The sequence below is a fragment of the Ochlerotatus camptorhynchus genome, unplaced genomic scaffold (genome assembly GCF_037179485.1).
Source record: "Ochlerotatus camptorhynchus isolate MF236.1 unplaced genomic scaffold, CSIRO-AGI_Acam_v1.1 ptg000248l, whole genome shotgun sequence".
Lineage (NCBI taxonomy): Eukaryota > Metazoa > Arthropoda > Insecta > Diptera > Culicidae > Ochlerotatus > Ochlerotatus camptorhynchus.
Genome location: NW_027040738.1, coordinates 2,908,432 through 2,921,316, shown reverse-complemented (window position 1 = coordinate 2,921,316; position 12,885 = coordinate 2,908,432). Strand labels below are relative to the sequence as shown.

Genomic DNA, 12,885 nt, shown 5'->3' with positions numbered 1-12,885 from the left:
GGAAGTTCACGATGGCGATAAGTCAATTTTTACCGAAAAATATGATAAGAAAGCCATGGTTTGGCAAACGATATGTGAGTGTGGCAAGTTGTCAAAGCCATTTGTGACGAAGGACACGATGAACACTGGAATTTACGTTTGGGTGGGTTTGAATCGGCGTCCGCGGCCCATGATCCGTCAACATGATGGCCCAGTACTATTTTGATCCGATTTGGTGTCAATTCACTACTCGATAGACACGGTAGCGTGGTAGCTTGGTGAATCCTCCGATTTGTCCAGAGGCCCGGTCAATCGAAACTTTTTGGGCCCCTCCAAGGGATATCTACGGAAGCATATTTTAAAGGCAGCATATTCGAAGAATTTGAAAAAGACTGGACAAAACTGGCCAAAATTATCGCCAAGGAATCTGTGCTGAAGCTCATGGGCAGCGTCAGATCAAAACATTGCTCTTTGGCGTACGATTAAAGGAACTGTGGAATATTTTCATCCAATTGAAAGGGAATACTATGGAGAACATATAAATATATATGAAATTAAAAAAATAATTTATTAGCATAACGTTGTTTGATTCCAATAATAAACTATGCTTATACTTTCTGGGACACCCTATATTGAGCAGGTCCATGCCAATTAGCAAAAAATTAGTTTTGAGTCGTCCTTCTCCGATTTGCATAAGTAAAATTCGGTCATTTTGGATCTTGCATTTTCAAAATGGCGTATTTGACATTTTTCAATAAATCGTAGCATGAAAACGTCACTTATGATTCAAATGACGCCAAGTCATTTTTATGCTTGAAAACAGACGGTTTTTACTTATCCTCCGACGACGTCACATCGTGGGAAGTCGGCAAGACTTTTGTGGAAAGTTGGAATAACTTTCGTGGAAAGTCGGCAAGACTTTCTTGGGAAGTCACCAGAACTTCCGTGAGAAATCACCAGGACTTCTGTTGGAAGTCGGCAAGACTGTCATGGGAAGTCAGCAAGACTTTCTTGGGAAGTCCACAAGACTTTCGTGAGAAGTCACCAGAACTTCCGTGGGAAGTTACCAGGACTTCTGAGGGAAGACACCAGGACTTCCGTGGGAAGTCACCATGGCTTGCGTGAGAAGTCACCAGGACTTCCGTGGGAAGGCAGCAGTACTTCCGTGGGAAATCACCAGGACTTCTGTTGGAAGTCGGCAAGACTGTCATGGGAAGTCAGTAAGACTTTCTTGGGAAGCCCACAAGACTTTCGTGAGAAGTCACCAGAACTTCCATGGGAAGTCACCAGGACTTCTGTCGGAAGACACCAGGACTTCTGTCGGAAGACACCAGGACTTCCATGGAAATTCGCAAAAACTCTTCCAGGAAAAACCGGCAAACCTAGCGTGGGTGAGACACCCGTTGCAAGTTGCCAACACATCTGTGAGAGGTCACCAAAAGTTCGATGGGATATCAATAAAACTTACGTAAGAAGTTACCAAAGCTAACGTGGGAAATCGCAGAGACTTCTATGGGAGAAGGTCAAAACATCCGTTGAAAGTTGTCAACACTTCCGTGGGAAGTCGCTAAGTCTTCCGTGGAATGTTGCTGAGACTTGCGTAGGAAGTCGCAAAAACTTCAGTGAGAAATCGCCAAAACGCATGTTAGAAGTCACCTCCCTTAGCTCAGTCGGTAAAGGCGCACCAACAAAACAAGACTATGCTGGAGGTGGCTGAGTTCGATTCCTGGTTCGGTCTAGGAATTTTTCGGGTTGGAAAATTTCTCGTCTTCCCTGGGCATAGGGTATGATTGCACTTGCCACACAATTATACTAATGGAAAAATGGTACAAGCATCGAAAACTCTCAACTACTAACTGTGGAAGTGCATCTAGAGCACTAAGTTGAGAGCACGCAATAAGCTTGCAATGCGAATAAGATGAAGAAGAAGTCAACACTTCCGTGGGATATCGCCAAGACATCTGTGGGAAGTCGTCAAGACATGTTTGGAAAGTCGTTCAGACACCCTTGGGACATCGCCAACAATTTCAAAAGAAGTCGCCAATAAATACTTCCGTGGAAAGTCGTCAAAACTTACAAGGAAAGTTTTCAAAACTTATGAAAGACGCGAAAACGTTGGTGGAAATTCACCAAGACTTCCGTGCAAAGATGCCAACACTTCCATGGGAAACGGTCTAAGCTTTCGTGAGAAGTCGTCTAAACTTCCCTTGGAAGTCTCTCAGTAATCTGTTACCAAGATTATCTTGGAAAGAATCTTAGACTTCCTTGGAATTTCACCAAAACTTTCATGAAAAGTCGTTAATACCTCCGACGAAAGTCCAAAACCACCATTCAGGCTAAACGCTGAGTATCCGTTGCTGACACAGAAGCCGTCTCCATTCTACTCGGTCCATGGCTGCACGTCACCACTAAAGTAACATTGAAAGTTTTAACGAGGATTTAAAGCATTCTACAAATCTACATCATGGTCTACAGAACCTTTATAAGACCATAATTGTTTCTTGGGCCACACTGTTTGAGAGCGTTCCGCAGGTCGCTTTCCACCTGGTCGATTGCCGGGCTGTCGTGACATTCTCACGACGTGCCCAGCCCACCGTAGTCACCAAATTTTTGCGGTGTACACGATGGGTTGTTCACCCAACTCCGGCGAGAATACGCAGGACAAACTCATGAATCTACGAAACTGTATTCCAGAAAACTACTCTATGAAGTATAATTATAATAGCAGTCTGTTGGTGTTAACTAAAATAAATTATGTAATTACAGATTCTCTCAAAGGTCCCCCCTCCCGATCCATCCCCCTGCACGACATTGCCATCTCACCCTCCAGACGTAGCACATGCACACAATGACCACAAACAAGAAATCTCCAATAAGAGGAAACAGCTTTCGGGCATCAGTTGCGCGCGATATCAGCCACCATCCTGTCCTATTCCGGAGAGCCTCGGAACATATATAAAAGTGTGACCTCACTCCGTGCCGGTCTTTTTTCATCCAAAGTGACCGACGGACGTTCGCAGTTGATGGTTTCAATTAAGTTACAAAAGATTCTTAATGGAGCTGAAAAAGGGCTGAAACATTATCCATCACGAGGGCTGCAGCGACAGCGACAGCGGCGGGGGGTGGGCTCTCGATGACGACGAGGTGTACAATGACACTTTCCGTTCGCCCGTCCCAAGACTCTTCAAGGCAGCCAAGTAGTGTGGCATGTCCGTGATGATAAAAGTGATCGTTAATTTTCCCGCAAGTGTTGAGCTTGGGGAGATTTATAGCGGCGGTGGAGAAAGGAATTCGCTCGTCACCACTTACCGATAAATGATGATATCTAAGAAGACCGGGGGCTTCCATTATGGGAAATCTCATCCAGCTGAATCGGACAAAATTAATGGACTGCGTTCCACTTAAATGCGGCGACGACCAAGACGACGGCGGAATTATTTTCGATGATGATAAGTATTCCTGATGATGGTGCGGAACAGATTTCCGAGAATGTGTCGTCGGATTTTCCAGCAAAATTCTCAACTGCATGCAACAACGAGACACATGTCTCCGAAATTAACTTTGAATGCCAAGCCAAATCTTTCCAGCTTCACAATTCGTTGAATACAACCACCACCGGAGGTACGAGAAGTTTACCTGCATTGAAGGCGAAAGAATTTGGTGAAAGGAAAAAAAAATATGCTTTCCCGGTGACATGGGCGCATTTTGTTAGGGTGGATCCGATTCAGGATAGATTCCATCTTAATGCGGAATTCATTAAATGTTTCACTGCAATGTCAAAGGCTTAATTTTCCGCATACATGCGCTCATGGTTCGTGCTTATGAATTACGTGGTTAATTTTGAAAGTTGGTTTGCTTCTTCTTTTTTGGGATTGGCATTCTTACACGAGTTTATGGCTGCTAACTATTCTCTGAAGCACTTCAGCAGTTATTAATCAATCATTTTGTCAAGCTTCTGTATTCATTTTCTATTTTGTTGTTTACGATGACATCTATCGGAAAATAGGCATAATCTGTTTTCCGAGAGTTGTTTTCAGAGGACAGGGCAGTCAAAAATCTTTTAAATCCTTTCACTAAAACATAGAGTGCCCGACACTACAAAACATGTCTGGTATTTCTATATATGCATTTAGATTAACATCCGAAATCCCTGATCTTTTGCATACTCGGTACAAAAATACTTTCTAAGCCTCGCCTCTATCAAGATTTTCCGCTGTTTTTATGAATATAACAACTTTTTCAGAGCCAGGTACTCTATTCTGAAGTCTGTGAAAGAGAAACCATTACTTCCAACCAAAAAAAAAACAGCGCCATCTGTGTGAAAAATAGGCCATGACTAAATAGTTCATTGAACCATGTTCCGATAACCTGTTTCAAAAAAATATCAAACTCAAAAGGAACCACCTCAAACCCAACGAAAAGAGGGGGTACACATTGCGGCTACAACCGTCACCCGCCAGATGAAGACAAACTTTTCGCCACATCCACTTTCTTTGTTGACAAGTTGATCGTGACACGTAGAAAGACATACATTTTAGCGAAAAACGAAAGATTCTGGAAAAGCCCCGGCCCACACTGACTATTATGTACACGTATACGGCTCGGCTAAAGACATCCTACCTACTGCAGTCACTTTCGGTTTGTCTTCGTTCCTTTCTCGGGCCTACACGGTCGATGAAATCGACTCAAAACTGAGTGGTTTTTCACTCAAAATGGCAAAAACGTAGGCCACTCGAATCTATGACAAAAGGTCGAACGACAGAAGGTTGAAGGACAAATGGTCGAATTGACAAAAGGTCGAATAGACAAACGGTCGAACGAGAAAACGTCGAATTGACAAAAAGTCGAATAGACAAAAAGTAGTTGTGGATGAAAGTTCAAAAAATCAACATCAAAATTGACATATTACTGGATGGAAAATACACGCTCAAAGATTAAAACAACTTTAAAAGATTCAACGCAAATACTCCCAAAGATCTGGTGAGGATTTAATTAAGGTATTAATTCTAGAGGGTGGCAGCAATTTGTCTGTTAAATTGCAGTGACACGGACAGTAACTATTTGTTATCTTAACTTTTCAAATAACTGCTCATGATTTCAAGAAGGAAATTCATTTTAAAGTTAGCCACCGATTTTATCCTCCAACAATTGACCCAGTTGATCGATTTCGGCCATTTGTCCATTTCGGCCTTTTGTCCACATGGATCTTTTGATCATTTGACCTTTTGTCCATTAGACCTTTTGTTAATACGACCTTTTGTCCATTCAAACTTTTGTCCTTGGACCTTTTGTCCATCTAAGTTCAATTCGACCTTTTGTCCATTTCGACCTTTTGTCCCTCTAAGTTCAATTAGACCTTTTGTCCTTGGGACATTTTGTCCTTCGACATTCTGTCCTTCGACCTTATGTTCTACAATCGGGTTACTGATAGACTGAGTTAAATTTTCCTCAACATTTTGCTCAAATATTATGTATAATATAAAAATCAAGAAAAATTTTACTCGATTTAAGAGTGACCTACGTTTTTTTTTCAAATTCAAGTAAACGGAACTCACATATGAGTCAGATTCAACGGCCGTGCAGTACAGCAGTTTTGCAGCAGCAAGCGGAACAAGCACTTTTGTGCGATTTTCCCTGTGCGGGAGAAAATCGTGAGGAAAATTTCCAACGTGCTCAACACAGACGGGCTTTATGATGGGGCCGTCCGGAGGAAGCAACCCAAAAAGAAAAGATTGCAGCGCAGCAGCTTGTCCAAGAACGTGATTCGAGGGAAAAGTGTGGCGAGTTTGTTGCAAACGTGGAAATTTTTTAGCGACCCTCGCTTACACACACCGACTGACTGTGCGGATTTGGGGCGTAATGTGTGACCGTAATGAGCGATGGCAGATTTGATAGTTGATTGAATGCGATAGTGTTTAAGTTTTTTAACTATGAAGAGGTTTGAAGCCGCGTATCCTGATCGTCTAGGAAGTCACTGTCTTCGGCAAATTTGTTCGGCTGACTAAACAGCAGGGTGACCAGTGAAATTATATTGTGAAATTTCCAGCAAAAAACGAAAGTATTTGAATGATTGGAGTGAATCAATTAATCATTTTATCAAGCTTCTGCATTCATGTTCCATCAGATGTCACAACTGTTGTTTGCGGTGACATCTATCGGAAACTAGACACAATCTGTTTTCCTATAATTGTTCACAGAGGACACTGCAGTGCAAAACATGTCTGGTACCTCTATACATGCATTTAGATTATTATTCGAAGTCCCTCCTTTTTTACACATTCTGCACACAAAATAGCTCACCCCTCACAGAATTTCCCGCCGAATTTTATGTATGGGGCGGGGCATAAAGAATCTTTTGCGCAGAATATGTAAAAAAGGAAGGACTTCAAATGTTAAAGCAAATGCATATATAGAAGTACCAGACATGTTTAATAGTGTCAGGTACTCTATTTTGTAATCTGTGAAAGGGAAATTACAAATCGAGTGTCAACAAAATACATGGCATGTTGAGAGATTGAGGTCGTGAGAGAGAATTTCTCTCTCAAATTTGAATTTTTTTGGCTCTCTGTGGACTGGTAGTAAAGCAGGTAAAATTGTTAGGGGAAAAATCATTTTTATTTAATTGTAGCTTGTTTAACAATAATTTCAGGGAGAAAACTGAACGACAAAGTCCCCGATTCATTTCTTTAGGTTGTCGTTCACTTTTTTTGACCTGAATATGCACCGAAGGCGAATTATTCCCACTTCTCTCAATTTTTATATGGGGAATTTTATCACTTCTTACCAGCGGAACAGCGCCATCTCTGTGGAAAATGGTCGTACAAGTCCTCTCATGATCTCAAAGCACAAGAAATGAGTAATAGTTTTCACCAACAAATTCCTACAGATGTCGCCCCGCCAATGGTGGATGAACCAGATTTTCGGTGTGGAAATTTTCGAGTGACATTTTGTTATTTTTAGTAATAGTAACATTATGTAGAAATAGTATATAGCACCATTATTGATATTTTCAATTAAATGTGTATTTTGCCATTCCAATGTGTATTCAAACATTCCTAAGTGGATTTCCCATCAACCCATACAATTGAAGGCTGCTTTCCCTCTGGTGGTGAGTGCTGTCATAAATAGCATGGAACACCTAATTAACAAAGTAACAGAGTCATGGATTTTTTTTAAAGGTTTGCTGAATACTATCGGGCTGAATGGGAATTTGAGAGTGAGAGATTAAATTAGGAAATTGTTTTGTAAATCTTGAACTTATACGATGAACTCGGAGCATGAAAATGTTTTAACGCATCTGTACTAACACTGTTAGTGTAACAGAAATCTTTAAAAAAAATTTGAAAAAAAATCCAAATTCTGAGGCTTTGACCTTTGTTTCAACGATTGAAGTCTAATACTATGATTTTTTTTTCAGATTTGTGACTTTTAAAAAAACACAAAATTGATTTATTTTTGGACCTGCCTATCGACCCATCAGCTCATGAACCGGGGACCAACGGTTTTACTTGCCTGCCTCAGAACATCCCGGCGACGCCGACTGGGATTGAATCCAGGCCTGCTGGGGTAAGAGGTAATCACGCTTACCACTACACAACAGGCGCCACTGACACAGAATTGTAATTCTCAAACATGGGATTTTGATGAAGAAAAATCTGAATTTATCCACCTATGGTAAGATCTGACCATTCTTACGAATTGATTTCATATATCGTATAATGGGTTTCGGACCTCAAAGGCCACTCTCCCTAATTGAGGATCGGGGGACACACACAGGGGAATTTTAACTACCCTCTCGGGGGAATCACATCTACCCTCCTGGGAGAATTTCATTACCTTCTCGGGGGAATTTTATCTTCCCTCTCGGGGAAATTTCATCTACCCTCTCAGAGGAATCGCATCTACCCTCTCAGGGAGAATTTCATCCAATCTCTCGGGGAAATTTCATCTACCCGCTCTCCATCTACCCTCTTGGTAGTAACTCATTACCCTCTAGGGGGAGTTTCATCGTCCCTCTCGGAGGAATTTCAACTACCCTCTCTGGGGAACCGCATCTGCCCTTTCGAAGTAATTTCATCCAATCTCTCAGGGGAATTTCATCTACCGTCTCGAGGGAATTTCATCCACCCTCTCGGGGGAATTTCATCTACCTTCTTGAGGGAATTTAATCAGCCGTGTCGGTGGAATTTCTACCCTCTCTAGGAGAATCGCGTCTACCTTCTCGGGGGAATTTCAACTACCCTCTCGGGGAATTCGCATCCACCCTCTCAGGGGGAATTTCATCAAGTCTCTCGAGGGAATTTCATCTACCTTCTCGAAGAAATTTCATCTACCATCTTGGGGGAATTTCATCTACCCTCTCGAGTGAATTTCATCTACCCTCGTGGGAGAATTTCATCTTCCCTCTTGGGGGAATTTCATCTTCCCTCTTGGGGGAATTTCATCCACCCTCTTGGGGGAATTTCATCTACCCTCTTGATGGAATTTAATCAACCGTCTTAGAGGAATTTCTATCCTCTCTAGGGGAATCACATCTACCCTCTTGGGAGTATTTCACTACCTTTTCGGGGGAATTTTATCTTCCCTCTCGGGGGAATTTCATCTTCTCTCTCGGGGGAATTTCATCAACCCTCTCGGGTGAATTTCATCTACCCTCTCGGGGGAATTTCATCCACCCTCTCGGGGGACTTTTATCTAGCCTTTCGGGGGACTTTTATCTACCCTCTCGAGGGAATTTCTACCTTCTCGAAGGGAATCGCATCTACCCTCTCGAGGGAATTTCATCTACCCTCTCGGAGAATTTCAACAACCCTCTCGGGGGAAATTCATCTACCCTCTTGGGGGAATTTCATCAACCCTCTCGGGGGAATTTCATCTACCCTCTCGGAGAAATTTCATCTACCCTCTTGAGAGAATTTAATCAACCGTCTCGGAGGAATTTATATCCTCTCTAGGGGAATCGCATCTACCCTCTTAGGAGAATTTCACTACCTTCTCGGGGGAATTTTATCTTCCCTCTCGGGGGAATTTCATCCAATCTCTCGGGGAAATTTCATCTACCCGCTCGGGGGACTTCCATCTACCCTCTTGGTAGTAACTCTAGGGGGAATTTCATCTTCCCTCTCGGAGGAATTTCAACTACCCTCTCTGGGGAACCGTATCTACCCTTTCGAGGGAATTTCATCCAATCTCTCAGGGGAATTTCATCTACAGTCTCGAGGGAATTTCATCCACCCTCTCGGGGGAATTTCATCTACCTTCTTGAGGGAATTTAATCAGCCGTGTCGGGGGAATTTCTACCTTCTCTAATGGTGGTAAGCTCCAGCCGGTATTATCCTCGGATTAAATCCCGATCAAGAATGTCCGGCTGGTTTGATGTCGACATCAGAGTTAATCAACATAACTCTGAGCAAACATTTTTCAGATCATACAAACAGGGACGGTATTAAAAGTTAATCCGAGTTGGAGCTTACCGCCATAAGAGAATGGCGTCTACCCTCTTGGGATAATTTCATTACCTTCTCGGGGGAATTTCATCTACCCTCTTGGGGGAATTTTAGCTTCCCTCTCGGGGGAATTTCATCTACCCTCTCGGGGGACTTTCCCTCTCTACCCTCTCGGGAGACTTTTATCTTCCCTCTTGAGGGACTTTCTACCTTCTCGAGGGGAATCGCGTCTACCTTCTCGGGGGAATTTCAACTACCCTCTCGGGGAAATCACATCCACCCTCTCGGGGGAATTTCATCAAGTCTCTCGAGGGAATTTCATCTACCATCTTGGGGGAATTTCATCTTCCCTCTTGGGGGAATTTCATCCACCCTCTTGGGGGAATTTCATCTACCCTCTCGGAGGAATTTCATCTACCCTCTTGAGGGAATTTAATCAACCATCTTGGAGGAATTTCTATCCTCTCTAGGGGAATCGCATCTACCCTCTTGGGAGTATTTCACTATTTTTTCGGGGAAATTTTATCTTCCCTGTCGGGGGAATTTCATCAACCCTCTCGGGTGAATTTCATCTACCCTCTCGGGGGAATTTCATCCACCCTCTCGGGGGACTTTCATCTAACCTTTCGGGGGACTTTTATCTACCCTCTCGAGGGAATTTCTACCTTCTCGAGGGGAATCGCATCTACCCTTTCGGGGGAATTTCAACTACCCTCTCGGGGAAATAGCAATTTTCTCTCAGGAGAATTTTATCCAATCTCTCGAGGGAATTTCATCTACCCTCTCGGGGGAATTTCATCAACTCTCTCGGGTGAATTTCATCTACCTTCTTGGGGGAATTTCATCTACCCTCTCGAGGGACTTTTATCTACCCTCTCGAGGGAATTTCTACCTTCTCGAGGGGAATCGCATCTACCCTCTCGGGAGAATTTTATCTTCCCTCTTGGGGGACTTTCATCTACCCTCTTAAGGGAATTTCTACCTTCTCGAGGGGAATAGCGTCTACCTTCTCGGGGGAATTTCAACTACCCTCTCGGGTGAAATTCATCTACCCTCTTGGGGGAATTTCATCAACCCTCTTGAGGGAATTTAATCAACCGTCTCGGAGGAATTTATATCCTCTCTAGGGGAATCGCATCTACCCTCTTAGGAGAATGTCACTACCTTCTCGGGGGAATTCTATCTTCCCATTCGGGGGAGTTTCATCTTGCCTCTCAGGGGAATTTCATCCAATATCTCGGGGAAATTTCATCTACCCGCTCGGGGGACTTCCATCTACCCTCTTGGCAGTAACTCATTACCCTCTAGGGGGAATTTCATCTTCCCTCTCGGAGGAATTTCAACTACCCTCTCTGGGGAACCGCATCTACCCTCTCCAGGGAATTTCATCTACCTTCTTGAGGGAATTTAATCAGCCGTGTCGGGGGAATTTCTACCCTCTAGGAGAATCGCGTCTACCCTCTTGGGAGAATTTCATTACCTTCTCGGGGGAATGTTATCTTTCCTCTTGGGGGAATTTCATCTACCCTCTTGGGGGAATTTTATCTTCCCTCTCGGGGGACTTTCATCTACCCTCTTAAGGGAATTTCTACCTTCTCGAGGGAATCGCGTCTACCTTCTCGGGGGAATATAATCTACCCCCTCGGGAGAATTTTATTTCCCTCTTGGGGGAATTTCATCTACCCTCTCGGGGGACTTTCATCTACCCTCTCGAGGGAATTTCTACCTTTTTCGAGGGGAATCGAATCTACCCTCTTGGAAGAATTTCATCTACCTTCTCGGGGGACTTTTATCTTCCCTCTCGGGGGTTAGCAAATGACACTTATCTACCATTTGTTATGCGTCACTGATAGATTGTTCGGGTTTCTTCCAATGTTCTTCAGAAGTTTCTATAAACAATCTTCTGAAGTATTTTCCGAAATACACTGGACACCTGCAGAAGTGTTCAATGTTTCCTTTTTCACGCCTTTTGACTTCCCCCGAAAGACTCTGTGCGGTGTCGACTACTGGGGACCGTTCTACATCAAGTCAGCAGTTCGAAAGCGTGGTCCTTCAAAAATCTACGTAGCCATATTCGTCTGCTTCTCAAATAGTCTCCAGAATATTAATTTTTCAATTTGGTTTATGAAATGGGAACCCCAGTGGTTTCTATTATTTTAGGACTAGTGTTGGTGGCAAAAATCCGGTCAGTCAGTGCCGTCGCCGCGCCGTCCTTGTAAGCAAAAATGTCGATATATGCGAAATAAAACACATTTTGTGTTTTGCCTATCTAAATGACTCATATTCGTAAGGTCTGCGGTGAGTACGAACGGATACAATCGGAAGTTCATCAGGAAGTTATACAACGTATCCTGCACGATGGGTCCGATCGCCAACAGGTCGTTGAGTGACAGTCCGTTCGATGATTTCTTTGCTGCATTGAACACCATTCGAAGCTTCGTAGTGGAGCTTTCAGCCTTGATGACGCCGTGATACGCCAGGTAAATGATCTTCGGGTGATTTGGATCGGGTGCAACCCTCGTGATGTGGTTGTTTGCAAGGAACTCTTCCACGTACTTGTGGTAGAGTACGTACTTTTCCGGATCCCGCTGCAGTTGCCGTTGCATTGCCGTAAACTGTGCCAACACGGAGTAGCCGGTTTCTCCAATCGCTGTAGGATCGCGGATGAACGGCAGTTTCACTATGTAGCGTCCGCTGGCATTGCGCACCGTAGTCTTAGTGTAGAGCTCCTCGCAGAACTGCTCCTCCTTCGTTAGATGCTGACTGGGATTGAAATCTTCGATCTCCCAGAACTTAGAGACTAGTTGGGTCAACATGCGACACAAAGCGCAGTGGAGCTTGTAGTGCGGAGTTTTTTGACTCGTATAAACCAGCTACCACCCAGCCTAAAGCCGTTTCTTGCAGCACCGGCTTGGCAAGCATCCAGCGGCATGCGATCGGAATGCAGAAGGTTGTAGAATACGCTGGTTCCAAGTAGTAGATCCACTTCGCCGGGAATGTTGAATCGATCGTCTGCCAGCGGCTTGCTGGGATGATGTTCCCAGTCGGAAATGTCGGCGAATTGGTGTGGAATCGGATCCGATGTTTTTGGCAGCGCTGCACAGTCTATACGGACCTCGTAATCCGAAGTTCTCGATTGCATGTCGACTTCGATGGCCTCGGTGATCTTCGTTGTCAACCCAGAAATTCCTTTGAGCGGCAGGTTGATTCGGTGCGGTTTCAGTCCCAGCCTCTTTGACAGCTTGGCCTTTGAAGTTGGCTTGCGACGCAGAATTTAACAATGCACAGGCGCTGTGTTGCTGCCCACTGGAATCGACGAGATTGACTACTGCAGTTGCAAGGAATACCGACGCGAAACAATCACCGTAGGGAAGTTGATCGATAACTTCGAACGAGAGCTGACTACCCTTCGCCGGAACGAAGTCCAACGACGGTCCCTTGTGGAGCAGAGTGTGATGAC

The 12,885-nt window shown here is 44.0% G+C and overlaps 1 protein-coding gene across 1 annotated transcript in view; it reads right to left on the bottom strand.

Moving 5' to 3' along the window:
• The window catches only part of LOC135704833 (uncharacterized), a 50,217-nt gene extending 37,650 nt beyond the window's left edge, over positions 1 to 12,567 (bottom strand). Inside the window, exons 1-2 of the mRNA XM_065226347.1 lie at positions 12,303 to 12,567; positions 11,736 to 12,225 (exon numbers count right to left, since the gene is read on the bottom strand). Coding sequence (XP_065082419.1) covers positions 11,736 to 12,225; positions 12,303 to 12,567 — 755 coding nt within the window. The remainder of the gene's footprint in view (positions 1 to 11,735; positions 12,226 to 12,302) is intronic.
• Between the last annotated feature and the right edge of the window lie 318 nt (positions 12,568 to 12,885).